Source organism: Fusarium keratoplasticum, chromosome 4 (genome assembly GCF_025433545.1).
Source record: "Fusarium keratoplasticum isolate Fu6.1 chromosome 4, whole genome shotgun sequence".
In the NCBI taxonomy this organism is placed as follows: Eukaryota; Fungi; Ascomycota; class Sordariomycetes; order Hypocreales; family Nectriaceae; genus Fusarium; species Fusarium keratoplasticum.
In genome coordinates, this window is record NC_070532.1 from 3,127,429 (window position 1) to 3,146,529 (window position 19,101).

Genomic DNA, 19,101 nt, shown 5'->3' on the forward strand with positions numbered 1-19,101 from the left:
CACCAGCTGACGCCTGCAGTAGCCCGTCTGCCAGGGTACCTGCGCCGTACTGCGACTCTCCCAGAGACACCCCAGCTCCCTGACGATCGGGAGGGACCTGGCACGGCCGGCCGAGCTGCACGAGCTTGGAAGAAGCCAACCTACCTCCTCTCTGCAGCTGCACCTTCAACCTGCACCAACCGACCTTGTGCCAGGATTTCCTCCACCTTTTGTCTCTCCCTCTCTCCGTCTCCGATAACCCAACCCTGCCTGCGCCAGGTTTCCTTTTGTCGCCCTGCATTCTTTCTCTTCTTCTCCTTCTCCTTCTCTTATTCTTCCCTTCGACCCCGTTTCAACTCCTCTCCCGATAGACCCAGAGCTGCCTTTGGCTGCAGAGTCGACTCCTCCCTCGTCTCAGTCAACCCGCGACTTGACTTGACTTGGCTTGAATCGAGCCAAGGCTAGCACCTAATCCGAACCGCCCACCCCCGTCGTCACCTGGCACCACATCCCTCGAGAATCGGTCCCACGGTCGTCGATTACAACCGACGCCCTACCTCTGGATGCCTCGCGACGCTCATCACAGCTTCAATTGTCCCAATTGATCACACGACGATCCGCACACACCATCTTCGAAGCACCAAGTAGAGATAGCTGTCGCGGCGACGCTGCAACGGCGTCATGTCAACCGCCAAGGAGGCCAACGAGCTGAAGCAGCAGGGAGCTGTTGAAGCCGCTGCCAACCCCGAAAGCTCCGTTACCGCCGTCGACGCCCAGAAGGAAATCGTTGAGGCGTCCCGAAATGCCGGTGTTGCTGCTTTTACCTTTGATCCCGATGCGAGCCCCGAGCAGAAGAAAGCTCAGGCCCAAGCTGTACGCCTCTCATTCTCTTGGCCCCGCGACCACGACTAACCAAGCTTGTACCGCAGGCTATCCCACCCGAACTACAGCATAGCAGACGGCCAAAGGGCGCTGCCATCATCACCGATGTTGACGATGGCACCGGCCCTGTCGAGGACCTCCCAGAGCCCAGCAAGGATGGAGTCTTGGATGTCGCACGAGACGAGCAGGGAAAGCCCCTCGCTGATGGTGTTGACCCCGCCTCTGAAGAGGCTCCCTACTCGCGCACAGGTTGGGCTCCGAAACTTGGATGGCCAAGTGACGAGCTTCTAGAGCAGGAAAGCTTGCTCGATCATGGAACCTGGGTAGAGGGAAAGCTCCCAGATACTCTCTACGGCGGTAGGTTCTCGATCACTTAGATATTCTAAAGCGCAGCGGACTAACATGTACAGACTGGTATCACAACACTGGACTTGTCATTTTTGCTTGTATCAGCTCCTGGCTTGTCGCTGTCTTTGGCGGCGGTCTTGCTTGGGTTATTCTCATCATGGCCATTTGCTCCACCTATTACCGGACCTCCCTGCGACGAGTGCGACGCAACTTCCGCGACGACATCACTCGCGAGTTGGCGCTCAAGAAGCTTGATAACGATAACGAATCCCTCGAATGGATCAACTCATTCTTGGTCAAGTTCTGGCCCATCTACCAGCCCGTCCTCGCTCAGACCATTATCAACTCTGTCGACCAGGTTCTCAGCTCTGCCACTCCCGCCTTCCTGGATAGCTTGAAGCTCAGGACCTTTACTCTGGGTTCCAAGCCTCCGCGCATGGAGCATGTCAAGACTTACCCCAAGACCGAGGACGATATTGTCATGATGGACTGGAAGTTCAGCTTCACCCCCAACGATACCGACGATATGACGTCCCGCCAGCTCAAGAACAAGGTCAACCCCAAGATTGTGCTCGAGATCCGAATCGGCAAGGCCATGATTAGCAAGGGCCTCGACGTCATTGTTGAGGACATGGCTTTCTCCGGTATCATGCGCCTCAAGATCAAGCTTCAGATCCCGTTCCCCCACATTGACCGCGTGGAAATGTGCTTCCTCGAGCGACCCACCATTGATTACGTCTGTAAGCCGCTCGGTGGTGAGAACTTTGGTTTCGATATCAACTTCATTCCTGGCTTGGAGAGTTTCATTCTCGAGCAGATTCACGGTAACCTGGGCCCCATGATGTATGCGCCTAAAGTCTTTCCCATCGAAGTTGCCAAGATGTTGGCTGGCAACCCCGTTGATCAGGCTGTCGGTGTTGTTGCCGTGACCCTTCACGGTGCTCATGGCCTGAAGAACAGCGACAACTTTGGTGGAACCGTCGATCCCTACGCATCCATCAGCTTGAACAGACGCCAGGAGCTCGCCCGAACCAAGGTCGTAGAGGACAACTCCAACCCAAGATGGAACGAGACCCACTACATCATCATCACCTCTTTCAACGATTCTCTTGATATCCAGGTTTTCGATCACAACGATTTCCGCAAGTCCAAGGAGCTCGGTGTCGCCTCTTTCCCCCTCGAGAACATCGAGGAGCTCAATGTATATGAAAACGAACGACTTGAGGTCATTGCTGACGGCAAGGCTCGTGGTGTGGTTTCTTGTGATCTCCGCTTCTTCCCTGTGCTCGAAACCATGAAGAACGCCGAGGGACAAGATGAGCCTCCACCCGAGTCTAACCAGGGTATTCTCCGTTTCACAGTGGAGCAGGCCAAGGATCTGGATGGCACCAAGAGTCTCGTGGGAATGCTCAACCCGTATGCAGTCATGTTCTTGAACGGTAAGGAGGTGCACCACACCAAGAAGCTGAAGCGCACCAACAACCCCATCTGGGACAACGGCTCGAAGGAAATTCTCATCACGGATCGCAAGAAGGCCAAGCTCGGTGTCACAATCAAGGATGATCGAGATCTTACTGGAGACCAGGTGCTCGGCAAGTATCAGATCAAGCTCGACGAGATGCTGGAATGTATGGAACAAGGCAAGGAATGGTACAACCTACATGGCGCTCACACCGGCCGTGTCAAGATGATGGCACAGTGGAAGCCGGTGGCCATTTCTGGCGTGGCCAGCACTGGCGGCTATGTCACCCCCATTGGTGTGATGCGATTCCATTTCAAGAAGGCCACTGATCTCCGCAACTTCGAGGCCTTTGGCAAGTCGGACCCGTACACTCGAGTTTTGCTCTCCGGTATCGAAAAGGCGCGAACCGTCACTTTCCGAAATGACCTCAACCCTGAGTGGGATGAGGTGCTCTATGTCCCCATTCATTCTGCTCGCGACAGACTCGCTCTGGAGGTGATGGACACGGAAAAGGTCGGCAAGGACCGAAGTCTGGGAATGATCGAAGTCTTTGCTGCCGACTATGTTGCGCAAGACGAAACTGGAGAGTACCTGGTTCACGATAAGAAGCAGCACCGCGAAGACGGGCTGCGCCTTCATAATAAGGGCATTGCCAAGGGAACTCTGCACTACACAGTTGCATTCTACCCCTGTCTGAACGTCGCCGACCCTGAAGAGGAGGAAGAGGAAGAGAAGGAAAAGGAAGAGGCAGAGAAGGAGAAGCAGGAATCTGGAGAGGAAGGCGACCTCACTCAGCAAAGGTCAGCAGATGCCGGCAAGTTCAACGCAACCCTGGACAAGCCCAAGGAAAAGGACGCCGAGCCACCCACTCCCACAACCGTCGGACGCCCCTCCACCACACAAAGGCCTTCGGTGGACGAGCCCAAGGGCCCCGCCAAGATCCGACTCACCCCGGAACAACTGCTCAAGTACGAGAGTGGCCTGCTCATCTTCAGGCTCATGGAGGCCGAGATGCCAGAGAGCCACGGTCTTCTCGAGGTCCTGGTGGACGACATGGCGTATCCTTCCTACGTGTCTTCTACTGCTCGCAGCAAGTCACACAAGTTTGAGGAGATTGGAGACTGCTTTATTCGCGAGCTGGACTTTTCACGCCTCACTCTCAGGGCTCGAAAGAAGGGTGATGACCAAGACGATCTCATGGCATCGCTTTCTGGCAACACTCTGGAAACCCTCAAGCAGTGTCTGGTATGTCACATGGCCAGCTATTTCTGTAACATGATAAGACTAACTTGTTGTAGAACAACCCGACAACCCTCAAGCTCAAGGGCGAGGATGGCCGTCCCGCTAGTGTCAAGGTCAGCTTGAAGTACATCCCCGTCAAGATGCAGCTCGACCCAAGCGAGAGCATCAACAACATGGGCAACCTCCGTGTGGATATTCTGGACGGCGCAGACCTGCCTTCGGCCGATCGCAATGGCAAGAGTGATCCTTACTGCAAGTTTGAGCTCAATGGCCAGGAGATCTACAAGACCAAGGTGCAGAAGAAGACGCTGAACCCTACTTGGAACGAGTTCTTCGAGGTCAGCGTCCCATCGAGGACTGCAGCCGCCTTCAAGGTCTCGGTGTGGGATTACGACTTTGCAGACAAGCCCGACTTCTTGGGTGGTGCAGACATCAACCTGGAGTCTCTGGACCCCTTCAGGCCATCTGAGACTAGATATATCCTGGATGGCAAGTCGGGAACCATCCGAATCCGACTCTTGTTCCGACCCGACTACGTGACACGAACCCGACAAGGCACATCGACGTTTGGCGGAACATTCTCGAGTGCTCCTGGACGCATCGTAACTGGCGTCGCCGGTGCGCCTATCAAGGGCGGCGTGGCAGTGGCTGGAGTCGTCGGTCATGGTGTTGGAAAGGGTGCCTCGTTCCTCCGTCGTGGTCTATTCAATAAGAAGGAGAACGGCGACATTGAGGAGGAGACGGTGCCAGAGGTGGTAGAGCCCCCAACTATGGCGTCCAACGGTGGTCTTCGACGGCCGCCTGCTATTGTGGAGGAGGTTGACGCGCCTGCAATGGGACGGCCATCCACCAGCAATGGCCACTCCCGGTCAAAGAGCATTGGACAGTCGTCGGTCCACAGCACACTTCCTGGTGGCGCGCAAGGCGGCACGGCGTCCTTCACTGTGGTGGGAGCGTCAGGATTCCCGCCAGCGTCGGATCTATACATCATCATCTCGCAGATCAACCCTAAGGAGAAGACGGTGGGCAAGACCAAGCACTTCAAGTCATCGTCAGGCCAGTGGCAATTTGACGAGACGTTCAAGTTCCACTGCACACCGGACGCTCAGTTCAAGATTGAGGCCAAGGGACAGCACCTTTTTGGTAGCGATGACGACCTGGGTGAGCACATCTACTTTGTGGATGAGTCTGGTGCCTCGACGGCCAAGGATCTGTCTGTGGGCAGCGGAAGCGTAACGCTCAAGAGCAGCTTCCAGTCTGCGGAGCCAACCCTGGCGCCCGAGAGCCCCAAAACTCAGCTTCGACGAAGTTTCCTGAGCAAGCGAGAGGGACGGACCAGCAGGGAGGTGACGCCAAATCCCTAAGCTGAGGTGTCTCGTCTTGTCTCGGCTTGACACGCGTGATGTTTCTTTGAGTTCCTGTTTTTTTTGTGTGTTATGATGCGACTACTACAAATCTCGATATTGTTTCCTGGATTGTGAAGGTTGGTGAGAGTTAGGTCACCTAGGGAATGGAGGGTGTTCTCTTATGGATGTCAGGGGAAGAGGACAATACGTCTTGACTGCAGAGACCAAAGTGGTAGCTTCATTTGCTTGAGTTTGATATCCTCTGGAAGTTGGGTTCGGTTCCTTGGCGCGGATTGGATTCAATAGGTAGGGTAATTAGGTAGGAGATTAGTAAGACGCCCGGGAAGGGGTGAATGAATGAATTGAAAAGCCTTTAAACAAAGAGTGTTGGCATTATAGGAGTTTGAACTGCCAAGAGCCGCCTATGATAGAGACGGTATTGGTGGTGTTTCTTGTTGGAAATGTTGATGCCTGATATTCAAGGCACTCACTAGGCCACACAGGGGAGCGTCACCTCTGGCAGGTACGTACCCCACCACCTGTTGCTGTTAGCAGGTGCTCTCAGTTGACGCGCGCAATGGGAGCTGCCTGAGCCTCAGCTTGACTGGACTGGAGCTTCTGCCAATCCACACTCAAGCACCAACCATCACCACCACCACCGCCATCGCCATCACCTCCTCCACGACGACGATACCCCAATCTCAACCGCGAACAATAATCGACGGCCTCGATTCGATAATCTCGACTCTCGAATCTTGTCTCCTAGACACTCCCCAAGAGCTCTTTACTCGGCAAGCGATCCTCATCGCCAGCCAGTTCCAGGGCGTCAACATCGTCATCGACGAGCCGCCACGACCTTTGTAGACTTGCCGTCACTTCATCACAGCAAATATGGACTCTCTTGTCGCAAAATACAGCCGGCCGGCGTACCAGCAGAATGAGCCCTTTGAGGACCAGGACGAGCTGGTGAATCCCATGGCCGACCTCTCCATCAAGTTTGCCATGCCTCCCGTTGCTCAGGTACGCCATTAACCCTCCTCTGAGAGCCCCAAAAACCTCTCCCTAGTCTAAAAATGCTAACTCAAATCTCCAGCCCTCATCATGGCTCCGAGCTGCCACCGATGACCGATCCAACCCCGACTGCCCCATCAAGATCGCCCACGGAACCACGACCCTGGCGTTCCGCTTCCAGGGCGGCATCATCGTCGCTACCGACTCGCGAGCCACGGCCGGCAACTGGATCGCCTCGCAGACTGTCAAGAAGGTGATTGAGATCAACAGCGTCCTCCTGGGCACCATGGCCGGTGGCGCCGCCGACTGCCAGTACTGGCTCGCCTGGCTGGGCATGCAGTGCCGCCTGCACGAGCTCCGACACAAGCGCCGCATCAGCGTGGCCGCCGCCAGCAAGATTCTCGCCAACCTCGTCTACAGCTACAAGGGCATGGGCCTCAGCATGGGCACCATGTGCGCCGGTGTCACCAAGGAGGAGGGTCCCGCCCTCTACTACGTCGACAGCGACGGCACCCGCCTCGCCGGCAACCTCTTCTGTGTCGGTTCCGGCCAGACCTTTGCCTACGGTGTGCTCGACGCCGAGTACCGCTACGACCTGACGGATGAGGAGGCCCTCGAGCTTGGCAGGCGAAGTATCCTGGCCGCCACCCACCGAGACGCCTACTCTGGTGGCTTCATCAACTTGTACCACGTCAAGGAGGAGGGCTGGGTCAAGCACGGCTTCAACGACACCAACCCCATCTTCTGGAAGACCAAGCTGGAGAAGGGCGAGTTCACCAATGTGACGAGCGAGCTGGAATAGACGGGACATTAGAGGGACGTGGATGATAGAGGGTTGGTTCTTGTACCGGTCCAGCTGAGGGTATAAAGCTCCAGATGGGCCGCGTAATATGTACAACAAAGGCTTTTCTGTTGTGAAAAGGTCATCTAGATTCCAACGCCTACTCTTGATGTTTTTGTGAATTACAATAGTATACAGGGCGAGCACACGGTTCATGCTCACATGAAGATTTATATCATGACTCTCGTCTCACCCAACCGTCAACACCTAATATGCCCTCCCCATGCTCCGGGTCCATGGGCCACTTGCCAATCCCTGTGATATTCACCTCGGACTCCCAGCCGGCCTGGAACATCTCCATGCCCGTCCACGCAATCATGGCGGCGTTGTCGGTGCAGAGCTCGACAGGTGGTGCTACGATCTGTAAATGTCCAAACCCACGAACTGCCAGCATTCGACGAAGAACGTGCATGAGGAAGCGATTACTCGCCACACCGCCGGCCACGACGAGCGTCTTCGCCTCACACAATTCTGGTCTATCCTCCAAGGCTACGCATAGCCGGCCTGCGAGGTGTGTAAAGGCCGCCATCATGGTGTGTTGTGCCAGCGTCTGGCGCTCAACCACAGACATGGATGAGCCTGATTCTGTAGCAATATTATGCACATGTGTGTAGATACTGCTAAAGGAAAAGGCGAGCTTACGACTCTGCCTGAACGGTGTCGGCACAACCCAGTCGTATCCTGAGGGAGGAGGCTCCATCTCGGCAGCCCGCGAGGCCGGCGGTGTAAAGACAGACTCGTAAGCAGATTCCATGTCCTCGCCTGGTGGGAATGCAAAGGCCTCGAGGAGACGACCGTACATGACGTGGTCGCTCGAGTCAAAGACGTCCGCGGGGAGGATGTCGCGGGCTGTCTGGTCGAGCAGGTTCCCGACGGCAATATCGCCGCTCGTGGCGAGGATGGCGTGGTCAGTGAGGCCGGACGAGTAGACGAGTTGTGTATGACCTCCAGAGACGAGGAGAGATAGAAAAGGAAACTCGGGTCCGGATCTGGTTCCCTCCTCTGTCTGCTTCTCTCCCATACTCATGCCCAACGCTCTCGCCAGGCGAGGTGTCAAGGCGTGAGCCTGCATGTGGTGAACTCCCACCAGCGGCACACCCCAAGCAACGGCAAGTCCCTTTGCCATATCCAGCCCAATCCCCAAGTTGGAGCGCATCCCAGGCCCGCGCGTCACCGAGACAAAGTCCGGGATCTGCTTGCGAGCGCCGCCGGGCGCAGTGCAATACCTTCCATCACCGACATCGTCAGGCAGAGCGTCGAGGGCACGGCGGACGAGGGGTGCCAGCGCAGAGCTGTGGCCCTTTACGGCGACCAGGGGGTGTATTCCCTTGAAGGCGCGGTTGTCGGACGATATGCGCTCGTTGAAGAGGAGCTCCGTCGATTTGGGCGTGTGCCGGAGGATGGCGACTCCAGTGTCGTCGCAGGACGTCTCGATGGCGAGCGTCACAAGGGAGCGGCTACGGCGCTGGGTGGCGGCGACGATGGGGAGGCGCCGGCGGCTGCATTGTAGGAGGGAGTGCATCGACGGAGCACGAGCGGGATGGCGGATGGTGGGTTTCGGTTGAAGCTTTTGAAAGCGACGCCGGTCGGCAATTTTTAGTTTACGGCAGATGGCGGAACCGGACGGCCCCACTCTCCGGTGTGGGGGCCGGAGCATTCAAGAACTTCACTGCCTACAGCTTGAAATCACAGTGTATGAATTCAATCTAGATGTTTTATAGACTAATCAAGCATCCTAGAAGCTCCGTTTTACCCAGACTCCCCGTCCAATGCATCCGCTACATGCTCCCATTAATCAGATTAAGTACTGTGCTGTATTTTTCACACCCAGTTTACCCATTGGCATTTGCATCCTCCGGTCCCGCCGTCGAATCCGCCAAACTTCTCGTCTCCGTCTGATCGCTTGTTGATCCATGTTCCACCGTACGCAATGTTGTTGGCCAGCAACTTGGGATTGTCCTCATCTACCTGCTGCCGGTTGTTAATCGGCCACGCCCACACAAACTTCTTCCCCCGATCCCCGCCGTGGGTATCCATAGTCACCGTCACCGGGTACGGCATTGTGCCTGGCCGGATGAGCTCCTTGGAACCATCGATGCTACCCATGCCTTTAGGCTCGAGTAGCGACGATGTGTTGCTTGCGAGCTTGCGTGTCCAGATTTGAACCAGCAGCCGTGTCTCGCTCCAAGTAGTAAGGAAATCGGCCTCAGTTTCCCCGCAGCCGCCATCCTCATCCAATGGAATGTCACCCTCATCAGTTTTGTTGAGAACCGTTACCGATTTCAGGTAGATGGTTCGCTTGAAGTACGTGTAGAACCCGTAGTGCTCCGTGGGGAGACCACGGTCGTAGAGCCGCACCGGTTGCTGCACAGGCTTTGGCAGCAACACAGCTGGCTTGGGTTTGCCGTCTTCATCTAGCTCAGGCGGCGGGAGAGCGTCCGTCAGGTTGACCTTGACTTCCGGCGAGCTATCACGCTTAACCAGCTCCTTGGTCTCCTCCGTCTCAATGGAATCTACCAGACTGATGTAGAAAGGCGTTGCCTCACCTGCCTTCTCCTTCGATTTGATATCGTCAGTCGTGTTGCCCAAGAACCACATCTCCTGAAAGTTTGGCTGGTCAGGGCTGGGTTCAAAGTCGGATGTCTGTCGCTCTCGGATCAAGCTGCTCGCACGCGCCGCGATCCCCATACTTCGGCGGTGCTTGAGTGAAGGGGGGTCTCCGTTAGGAACCTTCCACTCATTGCGTGTACTGTTGTCCCACTGGATCTGCATCATGATGGTCGGCTGGGTAGGCTTGTAAGGGGCAACCGACTTGTGCTGCTCCTTTGGGAGAGCACAGCTCCACATGGTCGAGGGCTCAGTGCAGCCAGACTTGGCCACAACGTTGTCTGGTCCAACCACCGTCAGACCTCCTGTGGGCATGGGAGGGAAATCTGTCAGGTTGACCCAAATCGAGGGGAGTTCCTTCTTGTGATGGGGGCGGCTCAAAACGACTCCCAGTGTGATGGCCAGAATCATCAGAGCAATGACGACTCCAACCACAATCATCCAAACTCGTCGACGTTTGCGTCCCTCCCGACCAGTTCGACCAAAGCAGCCCTCCTTGGGGATACATCCCCTACCCCTCCAGAAGCCACCCAAGCGTCGGGCTACCACCTCCTCCTTCTCGTGTCGACGTCGTGTGCGCTCAACCTTGGTCATTTCCCCCCCATCAGCGAGCGAGTGTTCTTGGGGTACAAAGGTTCCAATTGGCCGTGTTGGGAGCGGCATCTGCGAGAGTCGAATATTGTCCCGGATGTTCTCGCGGGGAGCAGGCGTCAATGGGACTTCTTGCAAACGAGTACCCCTTTGAGAAGACATGGTTGAGGCAAGACCGGGAGACATGGGCCCAGGGGACGTAGGTCCGGGGGATGGTGGGAACTGGGTCTGAAGAGCATGTCCAGGTGGCAGTACAGCTGCGTACTTGATCGGCGTGCCTTCAGTCTTCTTTGGCGGAGGCGAGTATGGGGGTGGCTGCTCAGAGATAACCTCTGACGTGATGACAATCCGCGGCTTCACAATGCTCGAGGTTGCGTTGGGGACTGGAGATGACCGAGCGGTTGAAGGGCCAGAAGAAGACTCGGCTATGCTTTCGATACGAGGCGAGGGTGTTCGACGTGGTATAGGCTCCTTGACGATGGGTGTCTGGAACGGACCAAGCAGCAGGTTCGGTGTGAGGTACAGGTTTGGGTTCGAATTCGGGTTTTGGGTTTGTTTCGGCTGGGGCTTGTCCTCAACCTTATTCCACCACTCGTCAATGCGACTATCTTTGGGTGATTCAAAGGTCTGCTTCAAAGCGGTCGTGAAGGTGAGCCTCTTGTCCATGAAGGGAGTGACAACATGATGATCCCACCACCCGCGAGTCTTTGAACCAGCGCTGTCGGGTGTCACCCCTGGTGACTTGGCCTTCAACTGTTTCTGTGGGCTTGAGGTTCCATCCTCTTCAAAGAGGGTACAGGGGGTACCGCTATCCGATTCCTCGGGAGCGTTACCGCCCATGTCGATGCTAACATGCCGATTGTTTTGTGCCTTCTTGAAGTTTTCTGGAACCGCTGGTACTGGAGGAGCGTCGCTATCGGGGGGGACTGGGAATTGCGAATAGATGCTCGAAGCATAGCGGATCGTGCTGAACGATGAGGCAGTATCGGGAGTATCAGGCGACCATACTGACTTTTGTTGGGCAGGAGTCGGCAATGGCTTGGAAGTAGGAGCAGGAGCAGCGAGGTGGCCAGGCGCTGGTTGTTGCTGAGGAGGTTCGGGGTGAGGAGTCTCGATAGGGGTCGGCGAAGTATTGTAGCCTCCCACGGAACCATTCGCCTCTTCAGACGAAAGAGAAATGCCAATCACGATGGGTCGGTCATCTGGTGAGAGCTTTTGATCCAAAGTTCGTCCTGACTGGGCCGATAGTAGTTGAGGCGAGGCGGTCGCTGGGCTTTGATCCTTGCCCCTCTTGAACCAGTTCCAGTTTCCTACTGAAGCCGAGTTTGGCTCTCCTTCCAGAGCCCTCAGGGCAGCAGCATCGACGAACCTCCCAGTACGGCCCACTGGTGTGTGTCTGGTATGGCCGAAGTTGGTCTGGCGTCGGAAAGTAGACATGTCTGTAATGAGCTTGATACCTGCCTTGGCATTTTGGGCCTTCTGGCGTTGTCGAGACTTGACTCGTATGGCTCTAGCAGCGGAGACTCTCGATGATCGTTGTCCGTAAAGCTTGGAAGTTCGAGATGATACGCGATGCGCCGGGGTGAAGTCGGTCGAGGCCTGCTCGCCGGTGTGGGTTGGCGCGGCGTGGTCATCGTCCTCCCAGTCTTCCCAGTCCTCCTGTACTCGCGGTTGGGCTGCTGTATAGGGAGGAGGGTAAGGTGGGAGTTGAGGCTGTGCGGAATAGTTCATGGTGTGATATCGAAGTGTATTAGATGGAAATAGAAAGGAAAGAGAGTCGAAGGAAAGAAAGGGAGCAGCAACAGGTCATCAAACATGCAAGACTGGCTCTCGAGCGTTGACAATGATCATGTGTTTTGTTGTTAAAGGACGTCAACAACGCGGTCGGTCGAACGGTAAGTCGTGGCGCAAAACGAGACAGATGATGCAGACAGAGCGATCAACAAAGAATGGATATCCCGAACAGATCAATGAGGGGGGTGACAGACAATCAGTGAGGTATTGTTCAGAACAAAGGAAAGGAACTTGACCAAGGAAATAGATGAAAAGGGAATAGTTTGCCCGTGGCCAAAAGACTGACAATGAGCAGTGAGAAAGAAGGAAAAGGTCAAAGGTCAGATTCTAAAGAAAAACAATGGGCAACGCTACGTGAATAGGGAAGTTGGGCGAATGTGAGGATGCGGCCGATACCACCACCGCCCGCCACTGCATACTACACTGTCGGCCTGGGACAGAAGACCCGCCAGAAATGGGCAGGACCAAGGGCGCAAGCCCTTTTGATTGGGCTAGCCCAAGAGACTTGCATCGATTCGCAACATGGCTAAATAAAGCCTCTTGAAGCCCAGACGTTAAACAACGGCTCATAGGCGGGGGGTTGAATGAGCTGGCGCAACCAGATGTGTGGAATAGCCGCCCAGCTTCTGGGGTTCGGGGCTGTGATTGGCCAGGACTAAGCGCCGACGTATGCTGTGCGTGATTGGATGCTTGTCGCGGGTCGATGGATTGGCGACCGCATCCCCAGCATCCAACGCCGAACCAGAGTGCGAGAGACAGGGACCAGGGGAGATTGCTCATCAAACGGAGGAGGAATGTCTCTGATGGTGTTGCAGACGAGAGCTCGATTGGTGCATGTCGCGATGATTCGGATCCGGATGCTCCCATCCGGCAGCCGTTGATCTGTTGGCAGTCCCTGGTAGGTAGGTCGTAGGCGTCAGGTGAGTGCTGGAGGATCATTTCTCCTGCCTGTATGCAGGTGTAGTAGTATTTGAATGCGGCCGCTTGGCCAATTCGCCGTGAGTCTTTGACGAATTCCGACACGAATCTCTGCATACTGCAAGCCACAGTCAATGCCCCGTTGGAGTGAAGACATTTTGAATCTCGGAAGTCAGGCAAATCTCGTAGTGAGGGTGATTGTGTTTTAGATGAAGTTGACGGTAGGAGGTGGATGGATGTGGTTCAGCATCACATGACAAACAGAGGTTCCTTCCTCAACACAGCGTAGCAGAGGTTTACTTGGAGATGACTAGCGCGCTCGCTTGACTCACAAAATCTCCTGACGCGCAAGTCGAGATTCCTTAAGGATTCTCGTGGGCTTCTTTGCGTCGAGCAGGTTGCAGAACTGGCCTGGCTGGTGTTGCTGCCGAGCCTACCCTAGGGCGCAGCGCTGGCCAGAAAGGTCGAGACCCAGTGACCGAGTGCTTCATCTTAAAATCGGCTCCTCGGCGTCCGGTTTCGACGTTGTGTCGTGAGAGGCCGCCCAGGAACGCCTTTTAGAATGATATGAAGTTGTCAGACTGAGCCGAGGTGTCCTGGCAACAATGAAACCAGGTGTTGGCTGGCCAAGTGAGTAGAAGTGATTATCTGGCAACCACGTGACACACACACGTCCGTTGACGCAACTTCAGGGTCCTTCTTCCACTTGGTCAAGATAGGAAAGGTAGCAAGAATGACAGCCAAGCGGGCGTTCATTGGAGATTCGGGCAGAGATGACGGGTGCCAACGACAGGGCTAGGCTTGGACCATCAGCGAGTTGATGCAACCCCGTCAGGAACAGTCAGCAGTACGGGTCGCCAAGCATCCATCCATTGCGTGAAAGATGTGTCTGAATGAGGCTTCTGTCAGCCGGCATAATATCAAGTTACACACAGGGCCATAACACCAGTTGTGGCGCTGATACTGAGAGCCAGTGTGTGAAAAATTCGACATCGTCACTTTTTCTTCAAGTATTCCAGAGAGTGTAGTACGGAGCAACCCTTGGCATCTTTCTTAGTGGATGAACCCCTGAACAAGTGAAATTGAGCGACCTGAAAGTGAATCGACAGACGGATGTGGGGGTCCGTCATGACCATTGCGGGCACAGGAATGACAGAGGACAAGAGCACAAAGAATGGAGAGGGTTTCATGATGAGGAGTCCCTTGACGGCTGAGCAAACTCCCCGAGCGATGGCGCAGTCACCAGCAATCACGGGAATACGTGCGCGTCAAGACAGGCATCAAGTTCTTTCCCAGGGTCGTGATTCGAGGCTTGAAGATTCCCCTCATCTTGCATGTTACAGGTTGAGGTTCATGGGTCTCTTGGTAAATGACTCTGACGTAATTTCTGGCGCAGAGAGCGAAAAATTAAAGAAGAAGAAAAAAAAAAAAAGAGGCGAAAGAGGACACCTTGGGCGTTGCCAAGACACATGCAGGAGATGACCGGCCACCATTGGGCCTGGTGTGACATTTGAAGCTGTCTGCGGGTTATACAAGATGCAAGAGGCTGGCTGCAGCTTGTCATCTCGGAGCGTCCAACAAATACTTGAGCAACTGTCGATTCGGCAGGTTGACTTTATGTTGCATGGATCTCGGTAGCACATGAGATGGGATGGTGGGAATCTCAAAGGGTCCGTCATCTGATGGAATCCTTGTCTGGAAATTTCTCCTTGACGATTGCCCAAAAGAGGGTCCCCCTCAAACCAAGTACAGCATAGCGAATTGCTTGGCTTGCTGCGCTGCGTCTGCGTCTATCCTCCATGACCTGGCCCTTACTGGCGAATCCCTACCAGCATCAATTTGATTTGGCGTCTCGAGCCTTTCCCCTTACTGACCAACGGCGGGTTCGATCCTGACAGGAAAGGGGAGGCTCAGCCTTGGGTTGCATCGTGTCTACTATAGTCTTGGTGTGTTTCTCTGATTGATGTGGCCAATTCAGCTCATTCCATTTTTCCTCATCCCGCCTTTTCTTCCCTTCTCCGTTTTGTTCTGACAACAAACAACCTTCTCGTATCGACGCCACCACCACTGGCAGCTGTACTGAGGGGAACATCCATCACGGGGCAACACGATACGATCACACACACATACACTCCCTCGCCTACGAGACACACGCCCATCTGATTGCTCGATACTCGTATTGCATCGTGTCGCATAGCAACGATAGAAGCCTCGATCGCACTGTTGCTCCCGCTGTCGCATCACATTCGCGACGAGTTTCGCAACCATCAATCGATCGACGGACCGGACTCGGCTCGCACTACCTAGCGACTTCGCACCGTACGTCGGTCACTTCCAGGTTGAGAACAGAATTGGAAGGCTGGGTTATCGACCAAAGATACGCTATCGCAACGGCTGATTCCATCATCCGTCCATCCATCCACACGCCGCCGGCTTACCTGTCAGAAAAAAAAACTCTCGATTCTTCGTATCCTTTTCCGATCCCGATTATCCATACCATCCACTCCGGGGACTCTGCGCCACGTCTTAAGGCTGAAGCTGTGCTGAGCAGTTTATTCTTGGCTCTCGAGCCTCTGTTGGTTGGTCGATTGATCGCTGTGGGCTCTCATCCAGCCTCCCTTGCCAAGGTGGAAGTCGGATCTCAGGTGGCGCCGGTTGCGTTCTCGAAGCAAGCTTTCGTTCCTGCGAGGCTCGAGTAACATTTCGGCCATCCATCCATCTGCACCTGCGCCTGCACGCACCTCAGCCCCGCCTGTCTGCATCTACACGACCTACCGAAGAGGCTAGGGTATCTCTAGCGGGTGCTTGCAACCTCACCTCACCGCGGCATAAGCAGCCATCGGGCTTTCTACTACGTCGCTATCTGCGACGTTGCTCAAGCTGGCTCCTCCACGACTTACCAGTGGCTCTTCGAGCTCCTTTAGCGACCGCCCTCCCCGCGCCCATCATACCCGCCAACGTTCCTCGGTCAGCCATATCCTACACGAGCAGCATCAGCAGCAGCGCCCAAGCCTGCTGTCTATCGATACTCACCAGGCTCAACAGCCTCGTAACACTCCTCTCTCTCCGGTTCCAGGTGAGTACTTCACGTTCTCGGCCTTGCCCACCCAATGTCTCACTGCCCATACCTTGAGCCCTCTTGGCGATTGTGCCCTGCCTCTGTTTCCGGGCCTCGCTGTCCTCCCCATTCACTGTCTCTCCCTGTGCTGCCTGTCTCTTTTTATTGCCGTCCTCCCCGCCCCCAGCCCGCCCTAGGTCTATTCTTGATCAAGGTGGTGCAACTCACCTTGGCGAATCCAGACACTGCACCATTCCCTTCTTCTTCTCCTTCCTCTTGTCGTTTCCCTCTTTTCCTTGCGTAAATATCCTCCCTCTACTGCAGTTCTCATGGGCCACACCCACAAGTGACCTTGTTCGCGCGGGCTAATCGCTGAGCCCGCCTCCCTCCAGATACCCCAGGGCCTTCCATGACCCTCTCGCGCAGCCCTTCACCCGTTCCCGGTGGTGGCTGGTCAAGTCCAGGCTTGACCCTAAACAGCGGCAGATCGAGTCCTGCAAACGTGAGCGCCGGCCCTGTAATGTGGGAATCCGCCAAGATGAAGCATTACAACCCCAGCACATACCCGTCCTTCTCGACCCAGAACAAGGGTTTCTTCTCCAGACATATACGCCGTCTATCGAGTACCCTTCCGCGATTCAATTCCCGCCAATACGCAGACAAGGAGAAGCTCGGTCGAGGTCGGCGATGGATTCAAAGGGTGCCTCTGGTCGGCAGGATACGGTCCATCTTTGGGCGCATGGGAAGGAAGCTTAAGATGTGCCTGCTGTTTATCCTGGTGCTGATCCTCTGCTACACCATTTTCTACACAACTCGTAAGCTTCGATTGGTCACCGAATTGCGCAAGATGCGATTGCTAACATGTGCACAGCCCTCGTTTACTACTGGCGAAGATCATCAATCGGCGGTGGCGGCAATAAATTCGTTATCATCCTGGGCGCAAACGTTGGAGGCGGCGTCATGGAGTGGAAGGGTGCTCGAGAATGGGCCATTGAACGAGACAGCGTGCGGAACAAGCGAAAATACGTGAACCGATGGGGCTACGACCTGGAAATCGTCGACATGAGCACCAAGAAGAAGTATGCGCACGAGTGGCGGGAGAGCTGGGAGAAGGTTGACTTTATCCGGTCAACTCTGAGGAAGTACCCCAAGGCTGAATGGTGAGATTTCCCCTGCCAGCGATATGTACGGAATTGGGAAGCTGACTGACTTGGATAGGGTGTGGTGGCTTGACCTGAACACATTCATCATGGAGCCCTCCATGTCACTACAAGACCACATCTTCAACAATATCGAGAAGAACGTGGAGCGCGACATCAACTACTACAACCCCCGCAACTTCTCGCACCCCTTCACCGAGATGTATCTCGACAAGGACTCGCTGAGCCCCGTGGGCGACGGAAAAGGCAACTCGGTCAACTTCATCATGTCGCAAGACTGCGCGGGTTTCAACCTGGGATCCTTTTTCGTTCGCCGGAGCGCCTGGACTGATCGACTCCTGGATGTGTGGTGGGATCCAGTGACATACGAGCAGAAGCATATGGAGTGGGCACACAAGGAGCAGGATGCCCTCGACCAGCTCTACCGCACGCAGCCGTGGGTGCGTAAGCACATGGCGTTCCTCCCGCAGCGCAAGATTAACAGTTTCCCGCCGGGAGCGTGCAACCCCGAGGGCGGCCCCAAGGATCCGCACATCCACTACGTGGAGACGGAGCGGGACTTCATGGTCAACATGGCCGGTTGTGAATGGGGCCGCGACTGCTGGGGCGAGATGTACTACTACCGCGAATTCAGCTACTGGCTCAACCGCAACCCGTGGGAACGGTTCAAGGAGGACCTGATAGCGGTGCTGTGGTTTAAGCTCACCGGTCAGAAGGTGAAGCTGTAAAGGAGAGGTTGATGAGCGTCAAGGATGATGTGTTGGGGATGATTCGGGTGTTCCTTGTCAACCTGTCGACATGATATGATATACGGAGGATGACGGCGACGAAATCGCTACGTGTTGGGACTATGTTGATGTTTGTACATGATTTGTTTTTTTTTCGTTGGCTGCATATACCCCTTTAGACAAGGCATTTTAGAAAGAGAGAAGAAAGAAGGGTTGGCAAGGGGTTCAGACCCTTGAGACTTTTTTGAGTTGAAGATTTTCTATATGAAGAGAGAAACAGAGGGATCACATTTCACTTTATCGGATCTTGTTTCGAGATGGATGGGATGAACGGGTCTTTTCCACATATTAAGAGGGGTTCAGGGGGGATGCTGCAGTTTCATGCGTGTGGTTTCATGTGGATGCATAGGATGGGGGGTCACCACTCGCATTACCTGTTTAGGTCAAGATGAAATGTTTGGATGAGAATCTGGATTGTCATGAATCGAATTGATGAAGTGAATCCTTGGTTCGTCTCGGACGGGATCCTCTGTGAGAGACTTTGAGCAAGATGGTGGTCGATAGGGCCTGGACGAGGAGCAAGATGCTACAAGAGGAGGATCAAGTTGATACACGGCGCGTATCGACAGTAGGCTACGTAAGCATGTGAAGGAAGGACAAGAAACGACAACCGCCCATGAGCAGCTGTGCCTCCAATCTCAGATACTGCCCGAGTCCCACCCCGTTGAAGGATGGCGATCATCAACCCAACTTGGAAGAGGATTCGCTCGGAAACGGCGATCCACGACCCCGGATCCCGGCACACGGGTTTGATAGACGAAGCCTCAACGCTTGTCATCTGGCGGATGGTCCGGGAGTTTGGGGAGAGGATCAATATGTTTGAAACGGGCGAGAGTTTGCGGGTGGTGCCATGGATGAAGGGGGGAAAGGAGGTGGCAGAGAGGTTCAGTACAAGACAGATTGAAGTTGAGGCCCAAGCAGGTAAGTAAGCAAGGAGGTGTATTCTGTATGTCTGCCCTGCCTTACGTCTGTCTGCGTTTCAGAGCGGTCAAGGTGGAAACAATCATGGATAGTCATCCATCCACTTGGATTTATGAGCGATCCCATTTTTTTTTTTCGGTGGCGATAAGGTTT

The 19,101-nt window shown here is 54.9% G+C and overlaps 5 protein-coding genes across 5 annotated transcripts; 3 read left to right on the forward strand and 2 right to left on the reverse strand.

The window, feature by feature from the left end:
• Positions 1–660: 660 nt before the first annotated feature.
• Positions 661–5,277, forward strand: NCS57_00603000 (uncharacterized protein; the record flags this gene model as incomplete). The annotated part of the gene is made up of 4 exons (XM_053055931.1): positions 661–852; positions 909–1,218; positions 1,272–3,916; positions 3,970–5,277. The coding sequence occupies 4 exons, from the start codon at positions 661–663 to the stop codon at positions 5,275–5,277; spliced, it is 4,455 nt and encodes a 1,484-aa protein (XP_052914886.1).
• Positions 5,278–6,150: 873 nt separating this feature from the next.
• On the forward strand, positions 6,151–7,072 carry NCS57_00603100 (Proteasome subunit beta; the record flags this gene model as incomplete). Its single annotated transcript, XM_053055932.1, has 2 exons — positions 6,151–6,279; positions 6,353–7,072. The coding sequence occupies 2 exons, from the start codon at positions 6,151–6,153 to the stop codon at positions 7,070–7,072; spliced, it is 849 nt and encodes a 282-aa protein (XP_052914887.1).
• Positions 7,073–7,286: 214 nt separating this feature from the next.
• On the reverse strand, positions 7,287–8,678 carry NCS57_00603200 (TRNA N6-adenosine threonylcarbamoyltransferase, mitochondrial; the record flags this gene model as incomplete). Its single annotated transcript, XM_053055933.1, has 1 exon — positions 7,287–8,678. Exon 1 carries the CDS (start codon positions 8,631–8,633, stop codon positions 7,287–7,289), a length of 1,347 nt encoding a protein of 448 aa, XP_052914888.1. The 5' UTR covers positions 8,634–8,678.
• Positions 8,679–8,932: 254 nt separating this feature from the next.
• Positions 8,933–12,091, reverse strand: NCS57_00603300 (TRNA N6-adenosine threonylcarbamoyltransferase, mitochondrial; the record flags this gene model as incomplete). The annotated part of the gene is made up of 1 exon (XM_053055934.1): positions 8,933–12,091. The coding sequence occupies exon 1, from the start codon at positions 12,038–12,040 to the stop codon at positions 8,933–8,935; it is 3,108 nt and encodes a 1,035-aa protein (XP_052914889.1). The 5' UTR covers positions 12,041–12,091.
• A 3,771-nt stretch (positions 12,092–15,862) lies between these two features.
• Positions 15,863–17,967, forward strand: NCS57_00603400 (uncharacterized protein; the record flags this gene model as incomplete). The annotated part of the gene is made up of 3 exons (XM_053055935.1): positions 15,863–16,894; positions 16,951–17,239; positions 17,298–17,967. The coding sequence occupies exons 1-3, from the start codon at positions 16,489–16,491 to the stop codon at positions 17,965–17,967; spliced, it is 1,365 nt and encodes a 454-aa protein (XP_052914890.1). The 5' UTR covers positions 15,863–16,488.
• Between the last annotated feature and the right edge of the window lie 1,134 nt (positions 17,968–19,101).